Source organism: Varanus komodoensis, unplaced genomic scaffold (genome assembly GCF_004798865.1).
Source record: "Varanus komodoensis strain SLA01 unplaced genomic scaffold, ASM479886v1 scaffold55, whole genome shotgun sequence".
Lineage (NCBI taxonomy): Eukaryota > Metazoa > Chordata > Lepidosauria > Squamata > Varanidae > Varanus > Varanus komodoensis.
In genome coordinates, this window is record NW_025336157.1 from 5,427,303 (window position 1) to 5,452,615 (window position 25,313).

General features: G+C 49.6%; 2 protein-coding genes across 3 annotated transcripts; both read right to left on the minus strand.

Annotated features, from left to right (window-relative positions):
* Window positions 1-4,707: 4,707 nt before the first annotated feature.
* On the minus strand, window positions 4,708-13,097 carry LOC123032523 (protein S100-A4-like). Of its 2 annotated transcripts, none has more exons than XM_044448452.1 (3): window positions 12,959-13,097; window positions 7,074-7,232; window positions 4,708-4,945 (listed from the first exon to the last, which is right to left on the minus strand). In XM_044448452.1, exons 2-3 carry the CDS (start codon window positions 7,212-7,214, stop codon window positions 4,781-4,783), a joined length of 306 nt encoding a protein of 101 aa, XP_044304387.1. In that variant the 5' UTR covers window positions 7,215-7,232; window positions 12,959-13,097; the 3' UTR covers window positions 4,708-4,780. The 2 variants fall into 2 exon arrangements, with proteins under 2 accessions (XP_044304387.1, XP_044304388.1); XM_044448453.1 differs by lacking the exon at window positions 12,959-13,097 and adding an exon at window positions 9,763-9,797 and having other exon boundaries at window positions 7,074-7,234.
* An 8,112-nt stretch (window positions 13,098-21,209) lies between these two features.
* On the minus strand, window positions 21,210-24,621 carry LOC123032615 (protein S100-A2-like). Its single transcript, XM_044448656.1, has 2 exons — window positions 24,093-24,621; window positions 21,210-22,742 (listed from the first exon to the last, which is right to left on the minus strand). The coding sequence occupies exons 1-2, from the start codon at window positions 24,321-24,323 to the stop codon at window positions 22,578-22,580; spliced, it is 396 nt and encodes a 131-aa protein (XP_044304591.1). The 5' UTR covers window positions 24,324-24,621; the 3' UTR covers window positions 21,210-22,577.
* Between the last annotated feature and the right edge of the window lie 692 nt (window positions 24,622-25,313).

Here is a 25,313-nt window from a genome sequence, read left to right on the forward strand (position 1 = left end):
GTTCTCTAATGTGGTGCTCTTCAAATGTCTTGGGCGTCAGCTCCCATCATCCCCAGCCAAGAGGGCAACTAGGCAGGAATGCTGGCAAATCATCCAGAAGTCCCTAGGTTGGCTCAGTGTAGGGGAAAATGGCTCCTTCTCCGCCTGCGGCTTGGGCTATTTGTTGTAAGGCGTTGCCCATGAACAATTAATTGGATAAACTGAAGAATAAATAGATCTCAGTGGGCTGATCCTTTGGATTATTTAGTGGAAGCCACAGGCAGTTAACTGTGATTTGAATGGCAGGAACCCCAGTCAACAGAATTGGGTGTGGTGTTTAAAGGATTAAGGATATCAAATCTATATTCTGACTGAGCTCCCATACCAAGGTGAAAATAAACTAATTTCCTGGGTGCCGATTTAAATTAGCCTCCATGCAGAATCAGAAGGGCTAGAAACTTGCTTCATTTTCCTGGAGCAACAGGCTGACTCAGAGTCAGAATGAGTCAGTGACTCAACACTGTAAGTAAAAATGCTGTGATGGTTTATGGCTGTTAGCAGCATCCTTCATCAGCTCAAACGGGGCCCGATATAGGCGCATCGGTCGCGAGGTCGTCCCTGTCACTATAGGATCTATTCTGGGATGCAGAATAGAGTCGGAGGGGGCAGTGCCAGGTTTCCCTGAGCTTTTGGAAGGCAAACAAAGGACCTGGGAACAGAGTGGAGATGAGTATCTAGAAAGCGTTGTGAAAAGACGACTGGAAATCTGTTTCAAGCAATTAAAAAAGCAAAACCACAGACACAAAGCAACGTGTTCAGCCAGTCCGGAGTGAGCAATTTTCAACAATCAGTATTAAATAAAAGGAACTCACCAGATGCGATCGTGGCCTATGAGCTCGCTGGAGAGGCAAACAGGCAACTGGGTGCGGTGGGTAATTTTCCTCCTATTCTCTTCCCGGGGATCCCCAGAGTCTGATGACGAGGCTCCAAGGGGCATTGCTCGGAGGTTGCCAGGATCTGTCCTGAGGGACAGCTGCTGCTTTTCTGCCCTCTTTCCCTCCGATTGCTGCTGACAGCCCTTGAGTATGCCTGGGCTTCAGTCCGCCATCCCTGATCCACAGGCGCTGGCTTTGATCGAGGGTGGCCGCTGAGGATGTCACATAGGACAGTCCTCGCTTGAAAAGCAGCCTTGGGTGGAAAGGGTGCCTGTTCTGGGCCCAACTTGAAGGTTAAAAACTAGAATAACAATCACAAAGCAACAAGAGGGAAACAGCGAGGGCCTGAATCCCTGCCTTGTGCCCGGACACAAGCCTCAGCAGGCACATGGGTGGCGTGGTTGCAGTTTGCCCAGCCTCAGGTTCTCACGGTGCATCTGTGAGCACGGCAGCACCCCGGAAGGTGCCCCGAATGGTCCCCGCACACCTCTTTGTGCCCTTGTATCTGTTGTCCTGCCTGTCGCTGGATAGCTTTGGGTGAGTAGGAAGAGGAAGCAAGGCGGAGAGAGAGCCGGGGAGAGAAAGGGAGAGACAGGGCAAGGCTGGGCATGGAGGGGAACAGCAAAGCGAAGGGGGAGTGGGAGAGACAGGGCAAGGCTGGGGGCTGCGCAGAGAGTGAGAGGAGAAAGCCAGCGAGGCAGAGCGAGAGGAAAGGGGCCAAGTGGAGAGAAATAGGCAGACCTGAGGCTGGGAGGGAAGTGAGGGAGTGCACAGAGGCAAAGAAGACGACTGGGGAGCCAGGAAAAAGCACGTTCCAGTCCGCCCTCTGCTAAGCATGCTGGCTGGGGCTGATGGGAGTTGTAATTCTAAACATCGGGAGGGCTGTGAATGGGGAAGGCAGTCCTAATAAATCAATTAGAAGTTGTGCAAAATGTTCAGAGACTTCCTAGGCCTTGGAAGACAACGCCTTCTGCTCGGCTTGAAGATTCAGAATCCCGATGGATGGCCGAGTGTGCGGCCCCATTTCCAATCAAGGAAACTGATCAAGGAAATTTAACAAGGCAGGAAAGCGGAACGAGTTAGGCTTTCACCAAGGGGAGAGACGGGACGAGGTGAAGAGGGAGGCGCCTGCTGGTTCCAGCAGCCACGGCCCTGCCCCTGCCCAGCCAGGTGGCACACAAACAGGATGCCGGGGGCAGGTGGGGGACCTGTTGCTCAGCAACGGAGAAGCCAGGGGACCTTGCCAGGGGAGGAGGAGACCGGCGGATGATGCAAAACGGGACCAGGCGCAGAAGTGCCGGAGGCCTTGCCTGCTGGGAGAGCGGACCGGGGTTCTGGGGGTTCTTTCTTCCTTTCTGGGCTTGGCTTGGTCTGTTCTGGCAGGCGGCACGTGAGGGCTGGAATGCTTTCCTGGAGAAGGGGGCTGTTTGCTTGTCGGCCGAAGAATGGGCTGCTTTGTTCGGGGTAGAAAATAGAGGGCTATTGACCAGGCAGGCCGGAGAGACCGTGAAAGAGCGCAAGGGCGAGCGGACCGAGGCTGCAGCCCAGGCCCTGGCCAGACACAGGGCGCGCCAGGCATTTCGGTGCTGCTCTGGCCCCAGGCCCCTTTCCAGGGGTTCTGGAGGCCCCTGGTAGCAGGCAGCCTCGGTGACTCTTCTCATGGCTCTGGTCATCAGCTTCTCTTCCTCCTGCCGCTGCTGCGCTCGCTTGCTCAACAGGCAGTCAGGCGGCTGTGGCGTCTCCCAGTCCCCCCAGCATGGCCACTGGTGAGTGGTCCGTGCCCCCAGGCAAGACTCAAAGCAAGGGCTGCACCGTAATGCTTGCCCTTGCACAACTCCAGTCACCACCCAGCCCCTGTTCTCTGGGCCCGTGCGCAGGACAGAGTCGGTTGATCCTGACTGAGGCTGAGCCGCCTCTTTGGCAGAACCACCCCAAACTGGGTGGAACAAGCCCCGGGAAGCTTGGAGGAGCCCAGACTGGGCTGGCAGGCTCCGGAGGGAAAGAGTCTGGGGATTTATCTGCTCCACACAACGTTTACATCCTGCTGAAAAATGCCACCATGGCAGTTTTATGCCTGTCGGTTCTTGGGGTGAGTTGGAGCGAGCCAAGCTCAGTCGGGAGCCTACACCTTGGCTCGCCCCACACAGCCAGTTCTGAGCTGGTCTTTTTTCGACAGATTGCAGTTCAGCAACACCTGCTATTAGAATATGCAACCACCCATAGATGGAGGAGAGAAACCCTCGGCTGATTCGAAGGAATCCCAAGGGCCGAAGAAAGGAAAAACCCTCCGAAAAATTAAGCCACCTATTTTGCTAGTAATCTTGCTCATGATTACAAGCAGCAGCCTTGTCGCTTGGAGGACACTGGCATCCAAAGTTACCTGTTTGCTGAGCTTGTGCGGAAGGTTTTCCTCCTTGCTGAGCCCAAACTATGGAATATGCTCTTGTAAGAACGACGGCTGGGCTGCTAGAAAACGTGTGAAGACTCTTGTTTTCCTATTTATCCTTTTAAAGCCCGTTACTTTCAATGCTTTTAGGCTGCATGTTTAGAAAGGGCGAAGCTTTACAAACTGCATGCACAGAATTGCACTCTTCCGTGTTTTTAATGCTCTTGTCAGCCTTGCTGCAGGGTTTTATAGTTTTAAATCGTTGTGCGCTGCCTCAGTGGCTTTTTTCCTTAGCAAATCTTAATAGGACAGAAAACAGACATTTAAAGCCCCCTTCCAAAAACAGGCTGATTAAAATTTAGCTGGGTTGTTTAGACTTGTACCCTTGCCTTTCTTGACTCGTGTGTGTACGCTTTGTGACCCTCCAGTTTTGTTAGTTTTCGAACAGCACTTTCAGTGTCTTTTCCCCCCTTTTCTTTTTAGAGCAGGGAAATGTGGTATTATTTGCAAAGGTGACGGCAGAGGTATTCATTTGTAGTATTCCACCTTGCCATATCACTACCTACCTAGTGGAAAAGTAGGGAAGGGAAGGAGCGTTGTGTAGAGCTTGGCTCTCAGTGCTGGGATGATCAATAGATACAGCAGGGTAACAACCTTGGTGGCGAAAAACCCTGGAATGGAACCTCCTGGAAGGGGCTCCGGCCTGCTGGCTGGCTGAGCAACCGGCTAGCATTTCAAGCAGGAGTTTTCTGCAACCGTTTTTTGCAATTTGCACTTGTTTCTCAGGATGTCGTGTCCTAATTTCTCCCAAAACCATCACCCACCCCTCAGACGTAACTCAAGCGCCCAAGTACTCTTTCCTCTGCCATAGGCGGGCGACACGTCCAGTTCAACACCCGCTCCCGCCACAACTAGCGTTGCCAAATCAGTGTATTTATCAGTTCAGTTAATGATACTTAAACATGCTTGCTCAGTATAAAAAAGTAAATTTTGAGGCAGCCCCTGTCGATGTCCTAGAGTCAGGGATGAGATCTGCACAGGGCAAATGCCTGCAGATCCTTCTTTGGTTCATGCCGCGGAAAGCCCGGAGGGCGGATGTAAAGGTCCTTCAGGGCAGCTATTAATCATGGCAGCTAAATGGAACCTGTTGGGTTGAGAAATGCAGACCATCTGCTCCATTGCCATGAGGGCGGTGTATCCACTCCGGTTTCAGTCTCAGCTGCTAAGGAGCGACCTCCAAGCAGCTTCAGCACCCTGGACAGCTCCTTTAAAGTTGAGGCTGAACTCTGGCGTGGATACACTGCCCCACAGACGTGGGAGCTGTCGGTCCTGGCTGGGCGGGAGGTCTCATTGATCCCTGTGCTAAGGTGCCAACTGAGAGAAAAAGAGTCCGATAGAGCCAAGAGGTACAACAGGGCCCGTATGGTGAAGGCAACTTTATTGGGGAATCGCAAGGGGGGGACCCCTCCTTTTCTCGTGCTCACTTGGTCCGCGGCATCTTGTCAGAGCAGCCTTGGAAGAATTCATTGCACGCCATGGCGATGCACGCGAGGAAGACTGCATATTCCTGGAAGTCCACCTCGTTGTCCTGGTTGGCATCCAGGTTGCTCATGATCCTCTGGAACGTGGCTTCGTCTTTCTTTTTCTGCAGGAAAAAGTCCTTCAAGTTATTCCTTGAAAGAAGCGAGTTGATGGTTTGCTTCCTTACGGATCGCCTCTTTTCCACTTGCAAGCACATTTACATAATTCTCTTCCTCCTCCCTCTTTTATCCTCACAACAACCCTGTGAGGGAGGCTTGACTGAGAGTCAATGACTGGTCCAACCTTACCCTGTGAGCTTTTGGGGGTGGATTAAGCTCAGATCTCCAGTGCTCTAACCACTAGGCCTACCGAAGAACTCATTTTGAGAAGACGGCTGCATGAGCAGGGGGAATGATTTCACACCTGCTCTTGCAACTCTCCTATGAATAGCCGCTGTCGATTATGCGCTTTTCTGCATCCGATTTCCTTCTTGCTTCCCACTAGCGGCCAGCCCTGAGCCTGCAGGCCAAATATGTACCCTCTGGGAATGCAGACAAGCCTGAAATCTGCAGAAGCTGGAGCCTTAACTTAAAGCTCTTACGTCAGTAAGACTGGCATTTTGACTGGCATTTTGGATATTTTGGCGCAGCCTCTTTTCGGCTTGGTCCAGTCCACTTCAAGGGTCTGGCTCCAACAGCGCTCTGAAATTAAATCTGGCTCTTGGGCAGAAAGATTTACAGCCCCTCCGGTTCAGAATCCCACTCCCGACCCCAAACCGTGTATAAATATTCCTGTAGCTCAGAGTATGATTGAGCAAGTGAGTTGAAATCTATAAAATCGTATTCCGGGTTTCTCCTACCTTCCTCCATGCTGGCCAGGGATGATAGGAGTTGTAGTCCAACACCTCTGGGGGCTGCTGGGTTGGAGGATGTTGGCTGCAATGGCTTGGAGCTGGGCCCCATAATCATTTTGGACCTCTGGGTGAGTTTGGGAATTTGGGGAACGGCTGCAGGCACAGCTACAGGGAGGCACCCTTGGGAGATGCGGCTAGTTAAGGTTGTGGTTGGTAGTCGCAGGCAAGTTAAAAGAGGAGGAGGAGGAGGAAATGGTGGGGTTAGAGCTCAGAGGGAGGAGAAAAGCAGGGCAAAGGAGAGCCCGGGGAGGGAGCAGGGGTAGAGGCTAGGAAAGGAGCAAAACAGGAAAGTCCAACCGTTTCTCAAGCTTTGCATGAAAAACAAGGGGATTTTTGAAGGAGTGATTGCTTTGCGGGAGTCGCTGGAGCTTCTCTGCAAGGGCTGCATTGGCCCTGGCCCTGATCGGAGGGCGGAAACGAAGGCCAGGGGCCTTCCTGCATTTTTCACGTTGGGCACATGAGCTCCTTCTGCCGCTTGGGCCGAGCACTGCACGCGGCCCAGCCGGCAGCATTTCCCGTTCGGGAACTCTCCGGCTTGCTCTGCTTTTGCTCCCATGCCAAGAATTTGTTTATGAAACACACTGTGTGCGTGGGGGTGGGGGGTGGGGGGTGGGGAGAGCGCCTTTCCCGTCAGGCCCTGGTGCATTGATGCGGTTTGGCTGAGTGCGCGACTGACTGAGCAGCCAGCTGATCCAGAGATGTGGAACACAAAGCGGCCGGCCTAAACCCATTTGGCAAACGGAGGAGGAAGAGGAGGCGGGCATTTGCGGTTCTGGGTGGGTGCGCAGCCGCCGTAATCCCCCTGGGCACACTTCCAAATGCCATGCAAACTTGTCATGCTCTCTTGAGCATTGCATTCGGCACGCATGCAAAGAAGTCTCTCTTGTCTGTCCTGAATTTTCGGCAGATCACTGCAGCAGCTCTGTTTTAGTTCGGGATTCCCAGTCCCATCATCTGCCACCATATGCTCTGGGGCTGATAGGAATTCTCCTCAAAAACATCTGGAGGCACCAGCTTTTCTGGACCTCTCTGTGTATGATGGGAGAAGGAGAAAAATTCTCTCTTTTTCCGTGCTACAGCACGGATGTCTTTGTGTGTGGCGCTTCCACACCAGTCTTCAGTCTGAACTTGAATGGAGCTTCCTGTGGTGCTGAGCCCTGGTTAGCGATAAGCTTCAGGACCACAGATAGCTCCTTAACAGCCCATGCTAAAATCCGGAGTACATACACCACCCCAGTAATGTTGGAACCACCAGTGCGTGCATCCTTGGGCCAAAGCCATGCTTGCGCAGCAGGAGCATCGCTCTAAATGCGCACGGACAGGTCCGTCGCTCACTTACACCAGCGAATCCTGGCAGTTCCCTCTGCAGCAGATCCTTCAGCTCAGACTTGTTGAGCTTGTACTTGTCCCCTTCTTTGCTGGAATACTTGTGGAAGGTCGACACGATGACGTCCAAGGCATTCTCCAGTGGTCTTGCCATTGCACAGCCTGTCGAAACCTGCGAACGAGATGCCCAGGCTTACATGTGCCTCTAAATCCCAGGGCTTTTTTTGTCAGAGAACGCAGCGGAAGGGCGTTCCGGCACCGTTTTTTCCATGGATTTTACCAAGTGATTTTGAACAGGTAGCGGATCAGCAGCAAACATCTTTAACATAGTGCCTGAAGGCTGCTATTGTGTCTGCGATCTGATCTGATCGTGAGAGATAGCTGCTCCAGCCGCTGCTCCGCTGCTCGGCTTGGGATTGGTGTGTGTGCTTACTGCCCGTGGGATGGGGACGTGAGTTCCGGCACCTTTTTTTTTTTTTTTTTACAAAAAAAGCACTGCTAAATCATATATGCAAGTGCGTGTACACGCACGAATGAGTGTGCAGTTATGAATTTGTGTGAAGGTCTGGGCAATTCTGCGGGGCGTCTGTGTCACATGTCAGGAGTGAGGTGCCTCTGCCTGTTTTGGATGTGGCTGATCAACATTTTTCCCAGTCTGGGAAAAATGGGAACCTTTGTCACCGTCCAGCATGGGAAATGATGCATTTCTGATGAGCTGTTGGCCGGGGACAAGAGTTTTCTTCCTGCCAGGTTGCTGCAGAGTGTCTTAGGCCTGCCTGCTTCTGAGTCTTGCCCGGCTTACCTGTGACTAAACCTGGAGTTCATGCTTACCCCTGGGTGATCTTCTTGCTCCTGCTTACTTCTGCGTTATTTATCTGTGTCGTGCTAGGCAGAGGTTTGGCAATTGGGGTGCTATTTGAAAGTGCTGCTGAGGGAGTCAGTTCCGTTGACCTGCCTGCTTAAAACCAGTAAGACTCCCATCAGCCCACCCAGCACATCCAGTGGCACCAAGATGGCCACCCCCCGCCCCCCGTGAACTGGAGCAACATGGCTGCATTTTTGGACACTGCTTGGGGGCACGGTTAGGGGGAGTGTCCCAAAAGCTGCGGCTCCTCCAGATGTCCAAGTCTTGCAGATGGGTTGTGGCAGCCGGTGTGGCATATTGGTGGAGAGCGTGGGACTGGGACTCAGGTGACCTGGGTTCGAGTCCCCGCGTGGCCACGGAGCCGATTGGGTGACCACGGGCCAGTCGCAGAGCCTCAGCCCAACCTACCTCGCAGGGCTGTTGTTGTTGTGGAGATAAGACTAAGAGCATGAGAACAATGTGAGCCGTTTTGAGTTTGTTGTAAGGAAAAAGCAGGCTACAAATCTAAATAAACAAAGAGGAGCAAGACTTTGCAGCAAGAGTGGACCAGACGACCACAAGGCCCATCTGTGCAGAAAGGCCTACGGGCGTATAGCTAGACTGGAAGATGCCGAGGAGAAAAAAATGTGGAGAGGAAATGAAACCAGAGGCTGGGAATCAAAGCCGCTGGCTTGCTGTTTATGTCTTGTATTTGTGCTTTATTTTTTTCCAAACTTTTGTGTAGCCTCAGGGCTGGGCTTGCCCTCAGTGGTCCACACCCAGCTTGGTCAGCTGAGGAAGCAGTGGGGGAAAGCGAAGAAAAGAAATTCTGAGTCACGGTTCAGGCTTGAGAATTGATGGGCACTTTTGGAGTTAGACAAGGCCGATGCAAAGCAGCAAGGACAGGCTCGGGAAGGTCTTTGTGTCTGCGGGTGGTCTGAGGAAGGCTGGGGCGCCCCATTTCCAAATCGGTTGCCACCGCGGCTCTGTTGCAATAAAAACTACCAAGGGAGGGTTTCCCTATTCCTTCCAGGAGAAATTGTGCAGCTTTTCCATGGTTCCCTCCTGAAGGGTTTTTTCCCTCAATTACAAAAGCATGACTAAAGGAGCAGTGGGAAAATATGAGAGGGGTTTGAAAGGAAGGCAACGGCAGGAACCGCCCCCCTGCGTAAAATTCCAGGGGTTCACAAAAGTCTGATTTAGAAGCACAGAAGCATCTTCTGGCATGTGACAAATGTATAGACCGCAGAAGTTGTACTAAATGTGACGTCTTTTATTTTATCTATTTATTTATTATTTCGATTTCTATCCTGCCTGTTTCCTACAAAGGGCTCAAGGCAACGTACATCATTCTCCTCCTCCATCTTATCACCAGAACAACAACCCTGTGAGGTAGGTTGGGCTGAGAGGCTGTGACTGGCCCAAAGCCACCCAGTTGGCTCCATGGCCGAGCGGGGACTCGAACCCGGATCGCCTGAGTCCCAGCCCCAGGCTCTTTTCAGTGTGGGGCAGTTGTCCAGTTGGAAGCGTGTGCTGGGTGCTCACGCCGATAGTCTCCATAGCCAAGGAGAATCCAAAAATTCAAGCAGTGGGCATCCAGCCCATTTCTAACAACATTCCCCTCCACCAGGAGTGGGTCTTGTGTCGAGAGAGTGGGTCCCCACGGCCCACTCGAGAGCAGCCCATCCAAAAGACTCGGGCATTACAACTCTGCTTCCTGGAATAACTTTTCCCACTCCCAGTTCCTGTGAGGACCGCCATTAAGCCTAAGGGGCACAGAGAAACTGGAGGGGTGTCCGAAGACAGCAGCATCCACAAGCCCTGGCTCTGTTACGCCACTGACCCTCAGGGTCTTTGTTGGAGTTCTCCAATTTGACAGTTGCTAAAATTTTGTCCTCCAACCAGTGGCCAGGGAAAGAAACATAGAAACAACGCGAGTCTGAAGGGGTTTCCTGGGCCATCTAGTCTGACCCCCAGCTCCAGCCGGCTCCGCTCATGACATGCCCACCTTGTGCATGTCCTGCCTGTCCTTGAACACCCGCACCGTTGGGGCCCCTACCATCTCCCATGGAAGCCATTCCATATTCTAGGGGTCCTAATTTCCTGGCATCCAAATTGAACCTTGGCTCCCTGAGCTTTATCCTGCCTTCCTCTGCAGGGGAGAACAGGTCTCTCCCCACCTCCGTGTGACACCCCCTCACATACCTGTATGTCGCCAACAGATCCCCCCTGAGTCTCCTCTTCTCCAGGCTGAAGAGGCCCAGTTCCCTCAGTCTCGCCTCATACGGCTTCCCCTGCAAACCGGCCACCAACCTTGTGGCCCTGCGCTGCACTGACTCCAACCTGGCTCTATCCTTCCTGCAACGAGGGGCCCAGAACTGAGCACAAGACTCCAGTTGCGGGCGCACCAGAGTCGTACAGAGTGGCGGCAACACCTCTCTCGACCTGGAAGCCACGCGTCCATGCTAGGAGTCCCTTTTTATACGTCAGTTACAAAATGCTGGTCATTACGGCTGCGTGTGCCTCTTTAGGGAGAGGAAGAATTTTTATGGTTCATCTTGGTGCCCTCCAGATCTTTGGGGTGACAACGTGTGGCATTCCTAAGCACTGGCTGAAGGTTTTCAAAGCCCACAGCTTTGGGGAAAAGCCGTTTGGAGCTTTTGGCCTGCTGGGCATTCACACGGGATCCTTGGACAGCTCATCCAGTTTCAAGCACCAGTGGCTGGTCACTCACCAGAGCGGTAAACCCCCGCTCCAAATGCAGACATTTCCTTTCCTCAAAATAAAGAAGGGAAATATTCCCTGATATAGGTAGGAAAGGATCTTCACACACACACACACACACACACACACAGAGTTGACAGAGAGACCCCACCCACTCACAGTCAGAAACCTCGGGCCATTTGCTGTCCCTCAGCCTACACTGCAGGGTTGTTGTTTAATTTCTTTTTTTAGAAATTTTTATTAAGATGTTAAACTAAAACTACACATATCAATCATCACACGCATCAGATTTACTGGGTCAGCCCCCTACAACATATCTTTTAACATTCTATGATCATACTAAAATGCTTTTATAATAACATGAAAACATCTTTAGAGCAAAACCAAGTCCCGTTTCTCCAGCCAAATAAAAAAGTAATTCCAAATTTGATAGAAGTCACTATCTTCCTTGTTGTTGTTTAATTTCTATACCACCGAATAGCCGAAGCTCTCTGGGCAGTTTGTTGTGAGGCAACAAATGGGGAAGCCGAAAGGGGAAGGGCTATATATGCTAGCTTGAGCTCCTGGATTTGAAAAATTTACTGCAGTTTTTTAAAGAAATGCATGTTTTAGTTTTCTTTCTTAAAAAAGGATGCTAGGGGCAGGTCTTTTGGAAAGTGAACAGGTCTGAATTGCCTGTTCAGGACCAAGCCTGCCCCAAATACTTAAGCTGAAGACAGAGGATGATAGATCGGTGCCAGGAAAGTATATTTCCCCCTCCGACTGCGGGGATTGCAGCTTAAGCTCAGAGCAAACCGGGAAGTCCGATGGCAGATAGTGTTGGGTTCCCAGCTAATTGAAAAGTAGCTGCATCTGTGTGCACACCGGTTCTGCTGAAATATCGCTTTCTAAATGCTTGCAAAGCCTTAACAAAATCCATTTCAGGACACCAAAGGGGCTAAGCGGCTGGAGAGTTTCTTGCAGCATTGCTAAGTGCTTGTGGCTTTTAGGCAAAACGGCAACATGGGACAATATTCTGTGAGTAGGAAAATTCATCTCCCACCGAGAGAGAATTGCGCTGAAGCTCAGAGCGAACCCGGAATTTGGGGGGAATGGCATTAGCATCCCCACGAAACCACAAGCACGGGTGCTAGGCTCTGCCACTCCACCCTAATCTACCTCGCCGGAAAGTGGAGTGGCGAAGAACTAAGCAAGCAGTTCACAAGAGTTAAAAGGCAGCCTGTGAATGAAATGTAACCTCTCTGTGCGTGAGACAGAAAGATGCAAAACCACCTCTCGATGCACAGTTTCAGATTCTCTCTTGTGCGCCACCTTTCTGATTACCTTCTCTGTTAGCTGTCTAAAAAGTCCACTTTCCTCTTGAGATTTGCCTTCAAGGCAGCTTATTCGATTCACTTCCAACAAAAAAATTGTTGAAGGATGAAGCTCAGCTTTCAACAAGAGAAGCGAATGCAGAAATGAGTGTGTACTCCAGATGATATGGGGCATGTGTGTGGGACACATCTCTCTGTCTGGATATACAGGTTCAGAGATTTCTGTGTATGTGCATTTTTTCAAAGTGCCACACCCAAAAAGTTGGGCTTCTGCAGGCCGGATTGGGCTTCCCAGTGATGCATATTTTCCATGCTTTAACTTACTAGCTCTAAGTAAAGGGCTTAGGGAAGTATGTGGGATGTCGAAGATCCCCTTTCCAGTCACCACTGGAGCTGTGTACATAACATTTGCGATTGCATAATAGCCCAAATCCAACACATTCGAGGGGAAATACAGATAGACTGATAAGTTCCACATTTCTGTCCTGCAATTAGTGGTAAACGGTTTGGAAAGAAGCTATTTTTAGTTCCTATTCTTGCTACTGTCTTTTCTATACTGCCAAATACCCTGAGAAGTTTGCCCAGTCTGCGAAAGTGGCATGTTTTTAACGGAGGCTTTTTTCATGCAAGTGCCCTGCCTCATTTACAGAATTTTTGGGGGCATCCAAACGTTGCCATTGAGGAATTCCTTTTTTTCTTTTTTATCAGACAAACCTGTAAGGGGGAAAAGATGGGTTTACCGCCCAGCGGTTTTGCACTGGAAGTGCTAGGAGCTGTCCATCGGGAAAAAGCGATAAAGGAGCAGGACGGGAACAAGAAAAGCACTGGCAATTGGTGTGCCAGTCCCAGAGCTGGAGAACATGGCAATGGAGATTACTCCTTTTAATTTAGCTCCTCTTTTGGGCCCCTTTGAGGCAGAACCTGGGAAAAAAGCTAACCGAGTGTCCCACAGCTCCTTCCCACTCGGCAAGGATTAAAAACAGACCCCAGCTGCAGAAAAAACGAGACAAGACTTACCGTAGCAACCAAACAGGAAAGCAGTATATGACACCAAAGGGAAGATTAAAATGACAACAGATCTGAGTCGTATTTAAAGCTTCGGAAAGTCCATCCTTTTATTTAGGGTATACACCCATCGGCTGCAGAGGAAAACCAATCAGAATGCCCCCGGGTTTTGTGGGCCTCGCTTGGCATGACGGGCTCTGAAGGTGATTGTGCGCCACCCCACCCACTTTTCTCTCCAAATTCCTCAGCCAATTCTTTCCAGCAGTTTCGCTCAGGGGGCCTTGAAATGCCAGCTGTGGCAAATCCAGCATAAAGCTCTGGAGGCGGGAAAAGAGAGGGAGGGAGAGACAGGCAGAAAGAAGCAAAGACCGGAAACCATACCAGAACAGTTGTACAACAGAAGAAAACGTAAAAGAGGACTGGCACATCCTAAAAAAATACCACGAGTGGCATGCTTGAAACAGATTCGCCCTAAGATCTACTCACGCAACGTTATCTCCACCCGCCTCAGCCCTTCACACTAGTCTTTCTCAGCCCGGCTTCCACTTCGATGCTCAGTTTTGCTCTCCCTCCATCCTTCTCGGAGCCTGGGCATTGTCCTTGGTGTTACGGCACTCGCGGCTGGACGGCGGGGCTGTCCTGGAAAAAGTCATGGAAGAAGGTGCAGGCGGCTGTGATGAAGCGGATGTATTCTTCAAAGTCGACTTGGTTGTCCTTGTTGGTATCTAGCAACCCCATCAGCTCTTCATAAGCTCCATCTTTGATTTGTAGCTGGCCTCCCCGTATGGGGTCAGGAGAAAAAGAGAATTATCAATGAATAAGGGGCCCTTTCAGGATTCTTAAGCCCTTGGGCAGAGGATAAAGCTATCGGTGGTGACTCATTAGCATGGCTGCTTGTTGCTTGCAGTAATGAAGGCAGTCCCAAACTTGGTTTTATTTTGCTTTTTTATGTCAGCATGAAAAGTCATAAGCATTTTTGAGTACTTTTCTTCACACTCTTTTGCAAGCAGTTGAACTGAATATGTGCAACTGCAACTGGTTCTTCTAGGGGAATGTATATTTGAGCACGATCTTCTCGCAAAACAGGTGCCCGTTTTGATTGTGCAAGGCCGTTGTGACATGGGGTAAACATGAGGCATGTTTTAAAGGGTCATGAAGCAGCCATTCAGTTTGTATTGCGGTTTAAGGGCGTGAAATTTGGTAAATGAGTTGCATCAGAAGTGTAAGCCAAAGACACATCTTCCCTTCCTTTTCTGGAGAGCCATGATCTGGGAGTGCTGTGGATCTTCTGGACTGAGCACTATGGGAACAGAATGCCCTAACTCTCGGTCTGACCCAACACTGGTGTGGGTAACATGTGAAGAGCCCTCCTGGGCCAGACGAAAGGGGGGGCTCTCTTTGGAAGATGGCTTGCATTTTTTAAAGTCCACAGCCCAATTTCAGCTAGATGGAGAAGCGCTTTGATTTCAGCCCAACACGCTTTGCGTTTGGACCCGTGTGTTCTGAAAGCAAGTGCCACCAAATTCCGTGCAGGTGACTCCCAGGTAATCAAGACAACCACTGTGCCCTATGAACTGGATAGTGAGATAATAATGAGTGGTTTGCCTGTATGTTTAGAATAAATTGGTTTTTAACCGGAATGCTACCTCCTGAAACTAGAAATGCTGATGATTATATATTTCTGAGGGGCATGGCTCTGTGTTCCTGGGGATGTGGCCCTTTATTCCATGGCGGAGTGTGGCAAGGAAGACTTTCCAGACGAGAATTGCAGCTCCTGATGGATGACACTTTAGGCTCCCTAAAGGAATGACTCTGGATATTGACTGGTGGATATTAAGGTTCTGATCTTGTCATGGGGTTACCAGTCATGACTCTCCACCCCCAAAGGATTCTGGGACACTTTAGCTCTCTTAGGAAACTCCCGACAGGAGCCTTGCTGAAATGCCTGGCTCACATCACCGGCCTGCCTTGAGCACGGGTTCCTTGTTATGACAGTACTGCTGCCTACCCTTCTGGACTCTCCTGGGAAGTGTGTCCGGCATGATGCACGCCTGCACTTGAAATTTACCTGCACACCCCTTTATAAGTTAAATAGGCAGGGCAACAGTATACAGCCTTGCCGAACTCCTTTCTCAATTTCGTGCCGAGAGGTCTCCGGATTTTTAAGGTTTCTTAAGGTTAATTGTGTGTATTCTTGTTTGTTTTGTAAGCTGCCCCGAGGCTCTTTGCGAATGGGGCGGCATAGAAATGTTTTAAATAAATGAATAAATAAATAGTCCTGATCCCTGCACCCCAAGCCTGGGGGGAGGGGGTTATACCTACCATTTGCAAGCTGGGGAGCTCCTTTTCCAGCAACGCCCGGAGCTGCTCCTTGCTGAGCGTGTTCCGGTGGCCTTCCCTCTGGCAGTAGCGCTGGAAGGTGCAGACCAGCACCGCGAGGGCCCTCTCCAGCGTATGGAGCCGTTCCATCGCCGCGCCCGCTCGTGGCTAGTACTGCAAGGCAGGGGAGAGGGAGAGTGGGCGGTTTGGCCTTTCCCAACCTTGCTGCCTTCCCGATGTGTTGGATTGCAATTCCCATCACTGCCTGCCTGCCAATCCAACAGGGTGATGGGAGGTTTACTCCAATGCATTTAGAGAACACCGGACTGGGGAAGGCTGGCATGGACGGATGTGCTTGGAATTCTTCGTTGTTTATAACATGCAAAATGTTTCTGCCACTTTTCAATCCGTGTCCCAGAAGCAGAGTACCAAAAAACAAGCAAGCAAGCAAAATCAGTACCTTAAAGAAAGGGGGTCCCTTTCCCATTCTTGCTCCATTTTCCCCCCAACACCTGGCAAGGAGTTACATGGAGTATCAGATGTAAGAACACTTCTGGGGGGAGATGTAGTTTCTCTGCATCTTTGGAAAACTACATTGCCCTCAGTGCTGCTGCATCCAGATGAAGCAGCCAGGCAAGTCGGGTGGCCGTGTGACCAGCTTTAAGAGGAGAGTTCTCTATTTGGAAAATGCTCTAGCTGGGAAAAGTCATTTCCCTGCATCTTTGATCAACTGCATTTCCAGCTGGATTAAAGACCATGTTCCCCCACACATGCCTGCCCAGGCATAAAGGTCTTTTAGAGAGATCTTCTTTCAAAAGTGCCGTCTTCAGAGCCATGCCTGGCGGCTAACCAAGACGGGGCCTTTTCGGTGGCTGCCCCCGGATTGTGGAACTCCCTCCCAGGAGAATCTAAGTTATCCATATCCTACCATTTGCAGCAAAGACCATTTTATTTAAAAAGCCCTTTACCTGTTGGTGGATGTTGTTGGGCTGAGTACTGTTACTGTTACATGACGGTTACATTTTTATTCTGTTTTTTTAAATTGTTTATTGTTTATGGAAATCATCTATTTCCATTTCTCCCCCTCAGCTGCCTTGTCTGCCATCTCTTGAGAGAAATGGCACATTTTGATGCAAATCTTTGCTCTCTTTTTTTGCAGATGAGTTTGATGCTTTCTTTGGTGAAGGACAAAGCGACGCTTTAAGGAGAATGCACGTGGACGGGACGTTCACGAGGGAGAAGGAAGTAGCGGCACGGAGGTTTGTCGGAAAGGTTGCGGGTAGAGATCACACTCAACTAGCTTTGTTCCCTGTTTCTCACATTCCTCTCCCTGTCTGTGCAGCGACCAAAGTGCTGTGCCCTTTGCACAGTTTTTATTCTAATCCAGCTGCTCACCCTTGTCAAGTTGGCGTTTTTTGACTAATGCACCTCAAAAGCCAGAGGGCAAACTGTGTTTAGTCTGGCACGACAAAAACAAGAAACACTCCTGCAGCAACATTAAAAACTAACAGCTTTATGGTGGCGTCAGACTCCATGAAATGGCCGAAGTTAAATTTATTTCTGTTCAGGGAGACTCACTTGTGATCAAGGGTTTTATTTATTTATTTATTCAAAATATTTATATGCCGTCCTGAGGCTTAAGCCTTGCATAAGGAAGCTGTTTTCTCTTCCTTATGCAAGTGTTCCATTAAAACAGCCGAAGTTGAGAAGACGGAGCTATTGATTTCTTGCTCAGGTTTGCTGCATTTACCTGGTGTGCCTTTGAACCCCTCTGGATAATTATCTGTTGACTAAGGACTGGCTTTGCTCTCATCATAAAACTATTATTTTTATTTCTATACCAGCTGCAACTGAAGCTTTCTGGGCAGTTTACAACAAAGTCTGGGCAGCTGCCAGCCAAGAGTTCCTCCTTGCATAAACCTACTATTCTTTTAGGAGCCACATGGGTACTTTTTATTATTTCTGATTGCCAGATGTGCAGGATCCACATCTGGAATTGCTTGTGAACTTCCCAGAGGCCTTGAAAGTTGAAAAGGGACCTAAACAGCTTTTTGTGTTTTTTTTCCTCTCTCTTAAGCTTTCTTTGCATAAATGTCTCCCATCCTGATTCCCCAAACATGAATTGGCTTCTTCTGGAGGAGAAATATCTTGAGGCAAGATATGTCAACAAACCCCACAAAAGTGTTTTTGCATGCAAACCCCCCTCAACCCCTTTCCCCCTGAAAGGATGTTAACATACCAAGTAAGATTTCTCGCGTTAAGGCTTCTTGTGCAGGCGAATTAAGCGAGAGACTGAGTCTCCCAACCTGTCCGGAACGGCCTTTGGTGGTTCCCGTCTGCCGATTCCAACTCTGACAAACCCTTCCACCTGCTGAGAGTGTGAGCAATTCCTGGGAACAAACCGCATCCACCCACCAGGTGCATCACACCCGATTCCAAACCACACCTGCTGTTGCTTCAGGAATAGGCCCTCTTTCTCAACCCACACCCCTGCACTCCCATGTGTAAGCCTTCTTCCATGTGATGTGCCATTTTGATCAAGTATGTCCGGGAGCAGGGATGTAGCAGCAACACATTCCCTGTTTCAGGAATTCTCTGTTTCATCTGAAACACAGAAACAGGGCAAGTCAGAAGGGGTCTCCCGGGCCATCTAGTCTGACCCCTGGCTCCAGCCGGCTCCACTCACGACATGCCCACCATGTGCATGTCCAGCCTATCCTTGAACTCCCTCACTGATGGGGCCTCAACCACCTCCTGTGGAAGCCCATTCCACGCCCTCGGGCTCCTGACTGTCAGGAAGTGCTTCCTGGCATCCAAATTGAACCCTGGTTCCCTGAGCTTTGCTCCGTTGGAGTGCGTCCTGCCTTCCTCTGCAGGGGAGAACAGGTCTCTCCCCACCTCCGTGTGACACCCCCTCACATACCTGCATGTCACCACAGATCCCCCCTGAGTCTCCCCTTCTCCAGGCTGAAGAGGCCCAGTTCCCTCAGTCTCGCCTCACGCGGCTTCCCCTGCAAACCGGCCACCAACCTTGTGGCCCTGCGCTGCACGCTCCTCACAGGAGCTGGGGATGCCATGGATGTTCCAGGCAACCATATAATTTCCCCTGTTGTCATGCAAGGTACTTTTGAGCTGGTGTACCTTGGAATGGGCTATTCTGACTCATTCACGTTACCAAAAACCTGTTCCTGGTGGAGATGAACTTGGCTGGAAGCAGGATTTGGAGCTTTGCAATTTTGGGATCCCTTGAAAAACTGACCCGTTTCACAGCCCGCCTGTCCCCTTCGATCAGCTCCGGAGGCCCTTCTGCGAGAACCGCCCCTCAGGGTGGCGACAAGGCAAAGGGCCTTTTCTGCTGCCGCTCCCCATCTCTGGAACTTCCTCCCTGGGGAAACCCGCCTGGCGCCGTCTTTATTTTTCTTTCGGTGCCAGACAAAAACATACCTTTTCAGGAATTTTTTTAGCCTGAATGCTGTGGCCGTTTTTAAATTGCTTCAATATTTTAATTTTAATTCTTTTTGTTCTATTGGGTTTAATGTGTTTTATTTTGTTCATATGTTTTATGTATTGTAAGCCTCTTAGGCAGTTATAGACAGCCTATAAAGACATGTGTAAATAAATAACACACACAGCTCTTTTACAAATAGTTTCCCCTTTATATAAACCTACTTTGGGTATATGTCTTTCGCCCATATGTCCATGTTGTGAGCACTTTCCCCTAAGATGTGCAGTCTGGCTTGGGGAACTGAATGGCCAAATCCAGAGAAGGGCAAACGCAGAGGGAGAACGATGTTCCTATTTCCAGATTTGGGAAGTGGGAATCCAGTAGACTTAAATGAAAGCGTCAGACAAATGCAATCCGCCCCCATCGCTTGGGCCTGCACCCGTTCCTCATCCCCTCGAAGGCTTTCCCATCAAGGAATCATCAGCTCTGCAAATTCAGAGTCCCTGGTTGGCGTGTGTGGTGCAGCGGCTGAGACTGGGACTCGTGGATCTGGGTTCGAATCCCCGCTCAGCCGTGGAGCTTCCTGGGTGGCTTCAGGCCTGGCACAGATTCTCAGCCTGACCTACCTCGTAGGGTGGTTGTTGTGAGGATAAAATGGAGAGGAGGGGAATCTTTTCAACCTCCATGGGTCCCTTGCAAGAAGAAGACAGGAGGGATATAAACACATTTTAATTGCTCATATAATTTATTTATTTTAATTGCTAGTATTATTTATTTATTTTGCACCTTTGGCCAGGTTGTTTCAAATTATATTGTTTTTATATTATTATTATTTATTTATTGTTGTGAGCCACGCCGAGGCTTCGGCGAATGGGGCGGCATAGAAGCTTCCTAAATAAATAAAATAAAATAAAATGTAGTTTTAATAAGCATGCCTGAACCAGCGATGTAGTGGAGTCAGGGCTTTCAGGGTCAAAGCATCGGGGCTTTTTGTGGACAGGGCCAGTGAGAGCCCCTGCCACCCCCTGCCAGCCCCTCTTTGCTCTGAGTCTTCCCTCTGCTCTGAGCTTAGCTGCAAACCTCACCTGCTTGGGAGATTAATGGATTCGAAAGCATCCTCGGATCCTTGAGAGCCAGTGTGGGGTGGTGGTTAAGCATGTCGGACTGGGGATCTGGGAGAACAGGGTTCTAGTCCCCATGGAGCCAACTGGGCGACTTTGGGCCAGGCACAGATTCTCAGCCCAGCCTACCTTGCAGGGCTGTTGTTGTGGGGATAAAATTGAGAGCAGCAGGAGGAATCATAGCATCATAGTAGAATTGGAAGGGGCCATGAAGGCCATCCAGTCCACCCCCTGCTGTTGCAGGACACCAATTCACACTACCCCACTCAGAGGGCTGCCCAGTTTCTCCTTGAATGTCTCCAGTGTGGGAGAGCCCCCGTCCTCTCCAGGCAGCTGGCCCCACTGTCGTGTTGCTCTGGCAGTGAGGAAGCTCTTCCTGATGTCCAGCCTGAATCTGGGTTGTCCCAACTTGACTTGATTGATCACAGCTGCTTTGAATTCTTTAAAAGACAAAAGGCAGGTTATAAATATAATAAAGAAATAAACCGTTCCTCTTGAAATGGAAAGCAATTTAGGGTGGGCCTGGTCTTGAAAGGCTGATGAAGAGCAATGAGGTTTTTAAAACCAAGCCATGCCCAGGCCTACCAAAAAGACAAGAGGCCAGGTTGCCTGCCCAGGAAGATGTTCAGAGATGCTCCTGATCAGCGGCGAAAAGCTATTTCTTTGACGGACCCCCGGACAGCCCTGGAGTGAGGAGCATCCCTGTTGGAACCCGCTTCTTGTGGCCTGCAATTCCACGTGAGTACACACACCTATTTTCAGTGTTGTATTTCGCGTTTTGAGTGTTATTCTCGGGACAAGATGTTAGTAATGTTTCCCTCCTGTTTAGGGTACATATTAAGCAAACCAGTAAATGTCCACTCAGACCTGCATATGAAAACACTAAATTCTAAAACAGAAAGAGGAAAGGGAACATCTGTCCCAAAGGAATACAAACAAACCAAATAAATGTAAATTTATTGCTTTTCTTGCTATTTTTACCCTTCTCTCCTAAGGGTTTTCCCTTTCTTTCCTTTCTTAAACCCCTCACGCTAGACCTTGTCTGTAAGTTATGCATGTTTATTATGTTTACTCAGAAGTAACTCCTGCTACAGCCTTAAATGCCAACTGAGAAAAACCTGTGCTTTTTTGCTTTTCAGTGTTTTGAAGGCTGATTGCCTTTGTGGGGTGTGAGTGGAAAGGAAGCAGAGATGTAATTTAAGAAGCCAGAATAGAGGCAAGATTTGTTTGGGGAAAGTTGTGCAAAATTTGAGCAGTTTCTTTTTTCTTTTTGAAAGGGAAATGACACAGTAGCTTCTCTGTGAATTCTTTGGTTAGCTCTTCTTTTTGATTGGGGGGTGTTTGCAATGCAAGAAAACCAGTGGAGTTTTGTTTTGTGTTTAAATTAAAGGAGGGATTCTTGTCAACGCGACCATAGCTTGCAATTCTGAGTGGCTGGGCAGAGGTTTTAATGGGGGAGGCCAGGCATACAGAGTGGAAATAGCTTGAAAATGAAGTTTTTCTTTTAAAAAGAGGAATTTTACAGGGAGGGCACTGGGGTGGAAAGTGCCTTGGGAGGGGGTCTTTCCCTTTTAAAATCTCCCTAAGCTAACACGAACAGTTCTGGATTTGTGAAGCCCTCTCTGGTATTTATCGTTTGGGAACAACCTGAAGTATGAATTTACTAAGGATGGAGTAACACCCAGATTTAGTTCAGAGTTACTGGTGGATCCAGTTGCGTGCTGGTGATACCGACGGGGAGCAGGGCTGATGCCCCGGTGCTGAAAAGATTTGGAATTCAAGCCTAGATTAGTGCTTGTCGCTCTTGGTCCCCTTTGCCGGCCTTGAAAGGATCCAGTGTCCCCCTTAAAAGAGATGTAACGGGCGTGGGGTTGGAAAGCATTTGGTGTCAGAAAATAATCGCGGGCGGAGAGCTTCAAGGGAGGGGCAGTCAAACGCCAGCCCGTCCAGGTGGTTCAGGTGCCACAGAGATTTATTTCCGCAAGTGCCCACGTGGTCACCCCGCGATACTCCTGGAAAGCTACGGGCTGGAGTGGAAGGCATTGCTGGTCATGGTGCAGCTTGGGCTCCTCCGTGGCTGCCCGGCCATGGTGGGAAACAGGATCCCCGGGCAGTTGGCACATGTTCTTCATGAGTGGGGTGGGAAAATGCCTTGGACATGGAAAGATACTATAACAGGATGCAGATGAGAAAAACCAAGAAAGCAACCGCCACTCAAAAAGCGACAGATCTGACTTGCAGACACTGCTTCGAATGGGAGAGCAGAAAATTTAAGGTCTGTGGGCAGAACCAACCCGTCTGGGGTCACAAACGGTCCCCTGCAATGGGGCCCACCCTCCACACCCCCTTCTCGTTTCTGAACCACCACTTTTGGGGGTTTCCTGGCCTTTGTGTGCTTCGTTTCGCAACAATTGACACGCCTCTCCTAAAACGTCGCTTGGTAGTGCCAACTTTAAGCAGAAGTGCGCTTGAAACAGCAGTTGGTAGTCTAGCCCCACCCTGTTTGGCCTTAGGCCACGCCCACCACTGGGATGTGGCCCCGCCCCCAAAAGCTTCTCCAAAACCGAATTTGGCCCCTGGGTTGCAAGAGGTACAAGACCTTTGGCCTAGAGACTGGTAACTGCACAGACTCAGAATTAGTCACACAAGCATTTTTGGTCCAAGCCTCTTTATTACAGTCTGAAAAGCTCCTGCAGCTGCCGGCAGGCAGGCGTCACCACCGAAGAGGCCCCGCAGGCATTCAGCCTCACCTCTTCCGGTTGCTCACGTCAGAGCACTCCTGGAAGAATTCGTTGCACAGGGAGGCAGTGAGGGCCAAGAAGACGGCATACTCCTGGAAGTCCAGCTCCTCGTCTCCGTTGTTGTCAAGCTTCTTCATCAAGTTCTCAAATCCCTCTTCGTGGATTTTCCCCTATAGGAAAGAGAAAGGAGGAGCGAACAATTGATTTTCCTGCCTCAGCCTCCTTTCTTGGATGATCCCACTCATGGCGTGCTTGTTTCTGCTGGAATCAAGGCCAAATTTGCACTGAAAGCTGCATTAAACGAAGAGAGGTGTGTGGCAACGATATGGAGTCAGGATGGGAAATGTTTTCCCCCAGGAAGCTGGTTTCCCTCATTTTGGTTCCATTAATCCACACTGCAAAGATGGTCCATGAGCAACAGCCAACTTGGAAACTCTGGATCATCCCCCTTCATGTGGAATCGGGGCAGAGAAGGTGGCGATGCTGGAGCCGTTTGGTGAAACCCGGACGCCGAACGGAGCTTAGAATGATCACATTTTTCTTGTCCGCCTCCATTTCTTTCCCTGTTCCCCATGTAGAGTTTTAGGTTACAAGTTCCTTGGGAGCAGAAACTTGTCTCCTGGGCAAAGGGGAAGCGCAAACTTAATTTATTGTTCCAGGAGGATGGGTAGACAAACCGAGCTTCTCATTCTTTGCCCTGCCTAGCCAAGTCACAAATTAGTGTGTGTCTGTGTATAATTATGTATTTATTATGTTTACATCTCACTAATTTCCTATAAGGAAAGGCAGCTTACATAATTCTCCTCCTTTCCCTTGTATCTTCACAGGAACCCTGTGATGGTAGTTATGCTAAGAGTCCGTGACTGCCAAAAGTCCCCCAGTGACTTTTGTGGCCAACTGAGGACTATTTTATTTTTATTTATTTTTCTATTTATATCCTGCCTTTTTCGTACAAAGGGCTCAAGGCAGCTTGCATCTCCTCCTCCATCTTATCCCCACAACAACAACCCTGTGAGGTAGGTTGGGCTGAGAGCCTGTGACTGGCCCAAAGTCACCCAGTTGACTCCATGGCTGAGCGGGGACTCGAACCCGGATCGCCTGAGTCCCAGTCCCAGGCTCTTAACCACTACACCGCACTGCCTCTCAATGACTAGAACCAATCTTGCCAATTCCCAGTTCAAGAGATGGACCATCATGGCTCTTCTTATGTTCGTAACACTCTAACCAATACATTGCACTGTATATATGTCTGTACATGCACAGAGACCCACGCTAACCAATCTGATAGCCTGACCCATATTGTTATCACTGAAACCTGATCTGGACAACTTGTCTTCCTCTGGATGTCCTTGGACTACAGCTTCTATCAGCCCTAGCCAGCACAGTGAATGGGGAGGGATGATGGGAGCTGTTGGCCAGAACCTCTGGGAATCCACAATTTGCCTGTGCCAGATTTTGAAGCCAATATTTATCTGCTGAATTTCCCCACAAAACTGAAAGGTCCCAGGGTAGCATCTCACGCCAACAAAGGTGGGCAGCTCATGAAGAAGCAGCTGCCTCATCTCAGTCTTGTTGAGCTTAAACTTGTCGCCTTCCTTGCCGGAATATTTATGGAAGGTTTCTACTAGGACATCTAAAGCCTCTTCAAGGGGGGCGTCCATCTTGGTTCCTGGGGGGAAAGCAGAAGCACAGAAAAGAGCATAATTAGAACTCTGTCTCTGAGGCAGAAGGGAAATGTCCTTTGTCCCCATGACAAGTTTTCGGTTTTTAACTCATTTATTTATTTATTTAGAATTTTTATATGCTGTCCCATTGCTGATAGCCTCGGGACGGCTCACATAAATAAATAAACATAATACATAGACATAAAACAATTAAAAACCCGGAGACACCCTGGCTGCAGAATTAAAACCTATAGGTAATATTAAGAGTTGTTAAAATATCGTTTAAATAAAAAGGCCTTGGCCTGGCGCCGAAAAACAAATAACAATGGCGCCAGGCGGACCTCTCTGGGGAGCGCATTCCATAGATTGGGCGCCACCGCAGAGAAGGCCCTCCTCTGGGTGCTCCCCCTCCTAATATCCTTCATGGAGGGCTCCCGGAGAAGAGCCTCTGCCGCCGATCTCAGGGGGCGGGAGGGCAAATATGGAAGAAAGCGTTCCTTTAGGTATCCAGGTCCCAAGCCGTTCAGGGCTTTACAGGTGATTACCAGTACCTTGATGTGGCTGCCATCCCCCAAACCAAGGCCTTAGCAGAAGTACCCAAATGCACCCTGACAAACCTCTCTGCTTGTTCAAAATCTTAATTAAAAGATGGGGAGACAATTGAGTGGGAACTGAAGCTTTTTCGGGGCAGAGGGGAATCACATCATTCTCCTTGGAGAAGGACAGGGCTGGGGGATAAATTTGCAAGGTTCCTGTTTGAATGAGAACTGACCCTATTTCACACATTGGAGCTAAGTGTACAAAGAAAATCTCAGCCTTTGAGATTCTCCAAATTCTGCAACTCAGTCCTACAGTAAAACAAATGCCCGTATTAGGGGAAAGCATGCGTGAACGTAAGAGAAAACTTAAAAACCTGTTTGGTCAATGACTTGCAGAAATAGTGTCTATTGGGCAAAAAGGCATACAAAAATGCATGGTTGGGATGTCGTGAGTGGAGCCGGCTGCAGCTGGGGGTCAGACTAGATGGCCTGGGAGACCCCTTCTGATGCTCTGTTTCTATGTGTCCATTTCCATAAA

Bases quoted from the DNA above. Each gene is read 5' to 3' on its own strand.
- LOC123032523 (XM_044448452.1), bottom strand. From the start codon at position 7,214: ATGGCAAGACCACTGGAGAATGCCTTGGACGTCATCGTGTCGACCTTC. The intron at 4,946-7,073 runs GTAAGTGAGCGA...TTTTTCCTGCAG, and splicing joins AACTGCCAGGATTCGCTGGT to AAAAAGAAAGACGAAGCCAC.
- LOC123032615 (XM_044448656.1), bottom strand. From the start codon at position 24,323: ATGGGGACAAAGGACATTTCCCTTCTGCCTCAGAGACAGAGTTCTAAT. The intron at 22,743-24,092 runs GTGAGATGCTAC...TCTTTCCTATAG, and splicing joins AGCTGCCCACCTTTGTTGGC to GGGAAAATCCACGAAGAGGG.